The sequence below is a fragment of the Triplophysa dalaica genome, chromosome 20 (genome assembly GCF_015846415.1).
Source record: "Triplophysa dalaica isolate WHDGS20190420 chromosome 20, ASM1584641v1, whole genome shotgun sequence".
In the NCBI taxonomy this organism is placed as follows: Eukaryota; Metazoa; Chordata; class Actinopteri; order Cypriniformes; family Nemacheilidae; genus Triplophysa; species Triplophysa dalaica.
The window spans coordinates 7,079,682-7,087,611 of record NC_079561.1 but is presented as its reverse complement, the minus strand read 5'-3'; the positions used below and the strand labels follow the sequence as shown (position 1 = coordinate 7,087,611).

General features: G+C 36.9%; 1 protein-coding gene across 3 annotated transcripts; it reads right to left on the bottom strand.

The window, feature by feature from the left end:
- Window positions 1–129: 129 nt before the first annotated feature.
- znf362b (zinc finger protein 362b) lies at window positions 130–7,634 on the bottom strand. 3 transcript variants are annotated; one of them, XM_056733917.1, is made up of 9 exons: window positions 7,079–7,633; window positions 4,829–4,895; window positions 4,226–4,472; window positions 4,039–4,143; window positions 3,642–3,939; window positions 3,331–3,555; window positions 3,172–3,250; window positions 2,588–2,746; window positions 130–2,505 (listed from the first exon to the last, which is right to left on the bottom strand). In XM_056733917.1, the coding sequence occupies exons 2-9, from the start codon at window positions 4,889–4,891 to the stop codon at window positions 2,389–2,391; spliced, it is 1,293 nt and encodes a 430-aa protein (XP_056589895.1). In that variant the 5' UTR covers window positions 4,892–4,895; window positions 7,079–7,633; the 3' UTR covers window positions 130–2,388. The 3 variants fall into 3 exon arrangements, with proteins under 3 accessions (XP_056589895.1, XP_056589894.1, XP_056589893.1); XM_056733916.1 differs by having other exon boundaries at window positions 3,642–3,963; window positions 7,079–7,632; XM_056733915.1 differs by having other exon boundaries at window positions 3,642–4,143; window positions 7,079–7,634.
- Window positions 7,635–7,930: the final 296 nt, after the last annotated feature.

Sequence of the window (7,930 nt, the reverse complement as noted above, 5' to 3'; positions counted from 1 at the left end):
TTATGAATTAATTTTACAATACTACTTTAAAATACTCCAGAGACAACCCTCAGATGTTTTTGTATTCTCGGTGTTAACACTATCGCCAATACATGATCTTGATATACTCCGTCAATAAAAAACACAGTCTCAGGTATAACAGTCTGAATTTAATAAACAAGATAGAGATACAAAGTGTTCTTGACATTGATATTTTCTTAGTTTATCTATCAGTCTTGTCTGTGCATAAAAAACAAAATCTGTATATGGAACCACAATGCAAGACGAAGAAAAAAAAGTGAATTATTTCAGGACATATATAACAATGTCATTTGTAATACACGTTAACAGTTAATAATAATAATTAATGATTACTGTGTTCCATGTGGAAAAAAGGCTTAAGTAAACTGAATACTGAAAAACACTGACATGGAGAAAAATAAACCAGTCTTTCAAATGAAGGTGTACATGTAAAAAAGACGAGGATGTCTAGAAAAACAATGATCAGTACTTACAGAAAAAACAAATATTAATAAGCTGAAATACTAAACGGATACAAAAATGAACAATATACAGTATCTAAACCTTGCAGTTTTCACTATTCATGAATACAGGGTATATTTTATAGTAAATGTACACATTTTACTGATTTGGGGAACGTTTAAGGCTGAATAAACCAGGATTATTCTGTAATCTATTTCTGGCAATGAGGTTTTGTAGTCCTCCTCATAAAAGCACCAAGAAGGAAAGTCACCTAAAGTTGTGATACATATTGGTCACATTACCAAATGCTTATTTTTAAAATCCTGTTTGATTAAGTAAACCATTATGATGTAACAAATCGGCAACATATATAAAAGCATTTCAAAGCAACAACTTGGTCCTTTGCAAAAAAAAACCTCAGGCAGTTTTCCCACAAATAAATGAAAGGAGAAGCTTAACAAATGACTGGTATGCAGTAAATTAATGCTCTACAGTTGCAGGGTTGTGGCCTGTCGATGTCACACAAGGACAGTAGGTACATGATCACGTATGATCAAATTTGGCAAGAATAATTCAATAGACCATGGTTGCTTTCATTCGGTGAAAAATGTTAAACTGCTATATTATCTTTATCAGCATGCGTGCTGATATAAACAAAGATATCTGTTGAACATGTAAGAGTTATTAGTTTTGGATGAGCTCTGAACTCGACTACATTCAATTCTCAATTCTGATTGTAAAATACAATAATTAGACTTCACTCTAATTTAAATACAATATTTTGAGTGTAAAAGATTTCTAATTTGACAAAGACGATTCGGCCACGAATGAGACCACTGCTATTAGATTATGGGGTACAGATTGGGTCATAATCTAAAAAGTAATGATCATGTCTCAAGGTGCTTTTGCATCGTGTTAGTGGAGGAATAGAGGTAATCAGCACTTGATGTGAGGTCACGTACGTGTGATTCACTTTTTGACACACTTTTGCTGTAACATCATGACAAACACCCATTTAATGGACATTATCATGATGCATTTATGCCATTATGTTATATTTAATAATAATAATGACAAAGGGACACTTTTTTTCTCAAAATGTGGGATGGGGAGGAATAATCTAGAAGATTCCTATGGCATTGCACAAAAATCTCGACACATAAAAATGAAACGAACAAGTAAAACGTCTATGATGCAAAAAACACCACTAATTATTTTAGAGAGCGCCGTGTCTCACTGACGCTCTTTTATCAAAGCAAAACATTCTCAGAATTTCTCAAATTGGAGTCTGCTTTGCCAATATAAAAATAAAGGGGCAATGACCGTGCTTGTCAAATCATTACGCACGTTCGGCTTTAAAATCATTTAACAGATGCCACATTACAGCAAACATTCATTTTCATTATTCAATCATGACCTAATATCCATTATAAAGGATAGAAAAGAAACTTACAGTGGAAGCCCATCCACTGTAAAATAAAAATGTTAAAGAAAATGTGAGGTGGAGGCGAATAAACAGCCGTCTCGCTTTCTAGAACAAAGTCGGAGCTCTCATAGCTGCCCAAAGCGAGAAAGTTGCTCCCATTTTTAAAAAACGCTCCCAAAAACCGCAAAGTGCTTCAAGAGTATCTTTGGAAATCTCCCTTACACACATTTAAAATAAAACGATAAAACTTGGAAACTATTTGTTTTGGAAAAGTCAATTTCTTGTTGCCATGAACAGTTCAATCCAGACGTTGCTGTGACTGATAATAACATCAAACAGTTAGACGGGCAGTAACAACAGAAGACTCGATGTCTCCTCTCGAGGTCTAGGGTGCTGTGCACCAACCTAACATGGCCTTCTTTTTTCTCATCGGAAGACCGGCGCGTGAATAAAATACCTCTTAATGGAAGAAAAAAGCGAGCAAGGAAGTGCAGGGAAGCTCAGATGAGTGAGATGCGGATGGGGATGCCAGGAGATTCTGTTCTCTGTGGGGAATGATGACTTACAAGATGCTCTACCACCGTATGTTTAGACATGTGCTTCATAAGGTACGTCTCCTAAAAATAGAACACAGCGTTATATGAATGCATGATAAAAACAACAAGACAATAGTTGAAGTTCTGATATAACAGTACTCACAGAGGTGTATGCACGGCCGCACATGCTGCAGCAGTAAGATTTAGCATTTTTGACAGCGTGTGCTGAGAGATGGATCTGTAAGGAGGCGGAGTCTGTGTAGGCCCGGTAGCAGTTCGGACATTTGTATGGCTTGTCTTTGTTGTGTTGTCTCTGGTGAGACTAAACGGAGAACAAATAATATAGACTGTTTTATCGTACGTGCGCGTGCACCTGACCCCCAGTTAGCTTCCGGTTTGTGTTTGGCTAGTGTCTAATAATACAACTATTTACAATATTTTTTATTTTTGTTAATATTTATTTGTATTATTACTTTACTGCATAATAATTGTATTTAATATTTGTTATATATCATTTTTTTTATTAAGTAAACAATTTGTTGAATGGGTCCTGTAGTTCGGTCACATTAAAAAAAAGAATTAAAATTCAGAAATAATCTACAGGAACTCTATTGTTTGTGAATTTGTACCGGAAGTTAAGTGCACATGCGCAGTAACGTTTGTTTATGTTGTTAAGATGAAACTGTCTATAAGAGCCTCAAAACCAAACAACCTGGAATTCAAAACTAAGTTTTATGAAGTGCTCACCTGTAGGTTTGAGAGTTGTGTGAATGCCTTTTCACATCCAGGTTGGGCACATTTATACGGTCTGTCACCAGTGTGAATCCTTAAAAAGAAATTGATCATCACTCCAAATCTAAAACAGCTCTAGTTTTCAGATGTTTTGATCACTTCAGATCTGTTTACCTGGTGTGTTGTTGGAGGTGTGATAACTGGCGGAAGGAGTTCTCACAGTAAGAGCAGTGATAAGGCTTAATGCCTAAGTGAATGCGTAAGTGCTGTGCGAGGTACGAGGCGTTGGCGAAAGACTTGGAACAGTGAGGGCACTTATGGGGTTTGGCCTCCGTGTGGGACTTGGAATGGATCTGCATCTCTGACTTGTTGAAGAAAGTGAGCGGACAAACTTTACACCTGCATGACACGTAAAACAGAATTACATTGACCCTCAATCCACCTTCTGCTGATGATGACATTCATTCAATAAAATGAGTTCAAACCTGTATGTTTTTCCTTCTTTAGCAATGGTGACTGCCTGGTCGGGACCTGAGGCCAGAAGCGGGTAAGGTAACACCAGCAGGGGTCCCGTGTTGTTTTCTGCTTTAATCTTCTTGCGACCCCGTGGAGCTTTGGGCTGTGGTCCCAGCATCCCCACCAGGCTTCCGCTTTTAACATGCTCCATTCCAGGACCGCAGGCCAGGCCGGCGATAGTGTTTAGGGATGGTGCTCCGCCCAAGCGGTTCTGACTGCTTGATGTCGGGGTGGTGGGCGTTATGGCCTCGGAAGTGTTGTGGCTCTCTGTGCGGGATGACAAAGTAAGACCTGTATAGAAAATAAGTTTATAACATTTCGTCTGCTGCATACTAAAAACATATTTGTGTTTTTGTTTTGGTCCACCTGAGCGATGGTGTATTCGGGTGGCTTGATCCACTGCTTGACGCATGTGCCAGTCTTCCCATAATCCCTTCGTCTTTACATTTGACTTGTCATCAATGTTCAGATCTAAATGTATGAAGTAAAAACAGTCAGTGAATGCATTCATAATACTTCTATATAGACTTTTACGTGAACCTGATATCAATACCTGAAACTATGCTGGATGCTGGGCGGGCGTGCAGGGCGATGTCAGGCTGAGAGGAATTGTGGGCCTGAAGACCCGGCATCTGCTGCAGCTTGGGGATGGACATCACATGTTGCCCCCCGTCTGAATTTGTTGAAGCCACCAAGAGGGACTGCTGAGAGGGTAGAGTGGTGGGTGGCAAATGCTGAGGTCTTATCTTCTCTGCCATCAGCTGCTCTTTGATCTTGTCGATCAGAATCAGGTTGTCCAGCTGTAAAAGTCAAGGGTTACATTTGAAAGGGCATCGTGTCACGACACTGTACCAGGCAGAACATGGGGGAAAATTTGGAGGGGAACTTTCGATATGCACTTTGGTAAACCGCACTGGTAGGTACAATGTAAACCTGCAAACATGCCTGCGACTTCACTTTCTATCATGCATTCTATCACGACTAATAAGAAACATATAAGAATCATCTCTGTTTACTATGATTTTATGTGTGTTATGAAATTTCTGACATACTATTTGCTTCAAGGAACTATTACAATTATTTTTTTCTCTATGAAGAAAAAAAGTAAAGGTCTGGAATTCATTTTTAATTTTGCTACTTCAAACAAAATACTCACTTGACCAGGCATAGAGGGAGGAGGTGGCCAGAAATACGGATTATTGAATCGAGGCTCTGCCATCTTTCTAATAAAAACAGAATAAGTGTCAATTAGTACACCATAAGGCATATCTAACATCAACAACCCGAATACATACATTAGTTCTAACTAGGGCTGTCAAAAGATTAATCGCGATTAATCGCATCCAGAATAAAAGTTTGTGTTTACATAATAGATATCTGTGTACTGTGCATAATACTATTGTATTTATTAACACACACATCCATGCACATATTTAAGATTTCAATTATTGGTAAATATAAATAAAAACATGTAAATATTTCTTAAATATGTATACATGTGTATGTATTTGTATTTATAAATACAAAATGACTATGCACAGTACATAGACATATATGATGTAAACACAAACTTTTATTCTGGGTGCGATTCATCGCGAATAATCTTTTGACAGCCCTAGCTCTAACTAAAATAAATACATTTTTATGTAAATAATCATGTACAGTACTGTGCAAGTCACATTCATATTTTGTACAAATAGCTGTCTTAAAATAATTTTTGGGGTAAAAATACTAACATGCTTAGGACTTTTGACCAGCACTCTATAGTTTAGTTTTGCATCTTTAGTACCACGGTTTAATGGATAAATACACAACTGTAGTGTTTGTAAATCATATAATATAATATAAAAATCTTAATTTTACAGTTTCATTGTACAGTTAGTAGTCACAGTTATTGGAATGTGTTTAAAACGCTGAATAAGCTGATTTAAGAAAAGACAAAACATAAAACATATTCAGGATTTTAATTTAAAGGGATAGTTCACCCAACAATGCAAATTCTGTCATGAATGACTCAACCTCAAGTTGTTCCAAACCTGTATACATTTCATTGTTCTGTTGAACACAAAGAAAAATATTTGGAAGAATTTTAGCCACTGAGACCATTAAAATGGTTGTCAAAGATGCTCCAGAACTATTTGTTTTCCTTCTTCAAAATAGTTTATTTGTATTCAACAGTAACAATAATTCAATAATCATTTCTACTTTGGTAGTCAATGGTGCCCCAGATCTGTCAGTCAGTTGCTAACATTATTCTAAATATCTTTCTTTGTGTTCAACCAAACAAATACATACACAGGTTTGGAACAACTTGAGTGTGTGTCGTTCATTAAAGAATTTTCGCTTTTGGGTCAACTGTCCCTTTAAATACTGTGAAAAGTTTTTTTTCATGACAGTGGATATTATCAAGTTAAACAGTTTTACTGTATCTGTAGTAGCAAAAACTGCACTAAGTATATTTAGCTAAAACTTTATATATATTATATATATATTTAAGTTTGACCTTATACCTCGAAACATTTGGCAACGATTTACAATATAATAGATTTACAATATAATATATATATTTATATTGTAAATCGTTGCCCAAATGTTTCGAGGTATAAAGTCAAACTTAAAAGTTGTGGTAAATGTCTTTAAGTTCTCTTGAGTTGAAATCACAGCACCAAATAAATTAAATTTTAGTTATCATTTCTCAAAACTTTCTAACGTTAGCGTCACATTTAACCATAAGCAATTGTTTTATAAGTAAACCACACGCGAGATCGCACAAAAACGACAAAAGACTTTCGCTTATTTAGAAGAAAACAGCAATTGAGAAACTTTCTAATGTCCCTCTTCTGCATCCGCACAGTCAGTGTTGCTCTTTGACAAACACCGATGCGATTCCTGCAGTTAAAGCAAAAACATTTCAGACAAAAGAAAAACAAAAATGGCAGCCTGTTATATTTTCATAAGGGCGCCATATTCTGCAGACCCTAAAATTCACACTCGGTCGGTTTTTTATAGGATCGTAAACGATCGCCGAACGAGATGTTTGTGGTTATGTGTGTGTTTGTTTATGAAGGCTTGCACCTTTGAATTGCCCGGCCCCCCTCTGAAAAAAATGACACTTCCGACAATCATGCCGTGCAAAACGTCTTACAAGCGGCGATCGTCTGTGTGATTTCACCACGTCCACTATTCCGACTGCTTTATAACAGATCTCTACACAACATACACGTATATGGATGCACAATGCGTTCACGAAATGAAATGTACACGCATATATTCCGCTGTTCGCAACCTGTGGTGATCAAAGGCGATAAATTGCCGCCCGTCAGACAGTCACTTGTTGTATCATGCAGAATGTACATGACGACTCCGTGTGGGCAAAAGAAAGAAAAGACGACATATGGGCACAAACCTTTCGTAGCGGTCGCAGTGTGTTTTTCTTTGCAGGAGATGCTTTAATAGAGCAGAAAAGAGGCTGGATGTTCTCTATGCGCCTCCAGATAGCACAGCTTCCGGGTCAGCCTGTTCACTTCTGGGTACTGTACACCAAAATCTCCCGTTTTAGCAGAGATCTGGGGCTGGTAATGCGTGTGACTATGTGGTGCTTTGCTTTGAGATTTATTTGATTTGTGGGGTTTCTCCATTTCTTTTCGTTGTGCACTTACTCGTGCTCCTTTTGTCACATATACTGTACATACGCAGACATTTGGGAATTTTCTCTTGTAAAAAGTTACAGTGGTATATTAAAGTACATCACAATAAGTACAGTTCTTACTGTAAATACACATTTTAAACAGTATGATACTCTCATTCTACCATACTGCACAGTAATATGTGATTTTCTTTTAAGGTTAGATTTTATATTCATTGTAACGCATCAAACAAATCATCTATATGACAACACTTTACACTTTGCCTTGCCTTTGTTACACACGTTACATGTATTTACTATAGTATTTACTATAAATTATGCACAATTACATGTAATTTACCCTGAACCAAACCCTAATCCTATAAATACATGTAGTTTTTATTACTCAAAAGTTAAATACAGTATAATACTGCAACACGGGCACTGTACAATAAAGTGTAAACATCGATTTTAATGGACACTTGTGTTACCATGTAGGATAAATGGGGTCCCCTGATAGGCAGCAACTAAAATGGTTTATTTTGGGTAAGATTTAAAACTGCTCTCTTAATACATGGCAGTGTTTTAGTCACCATGTGGTTATCATTCTTCGTTTCCGAGTGGTTTACTCAG

What these genes read in the sequence shown, in the direction of transcription:
- znf362b (XM_056733915.1), bottom strand. Translation starts at nt 4,891, where the DNA reads ATGGCAGAGCCTCGATTCAATAATCCGTATTTCTGGCCACCTCCTCCC. An exon ending in AAAGAAGGAAAAACATACAG is followed by an intron (nt 3,556 to 3,641) that starts GTTTGAACTCAT and finishes CGTGTCATGCAG; the next exon opens with GTGTAAAGTTTGTCCGCTCA. An exon ending in CACAACTCTCAAACCTACAG is followed by an intron (nt 2,747 to 3,171) that starts GTGAGCACTTCA and finishes TTCTCCGTTTAG; the next exon opens with TCTCACCAGAGACAACACAA.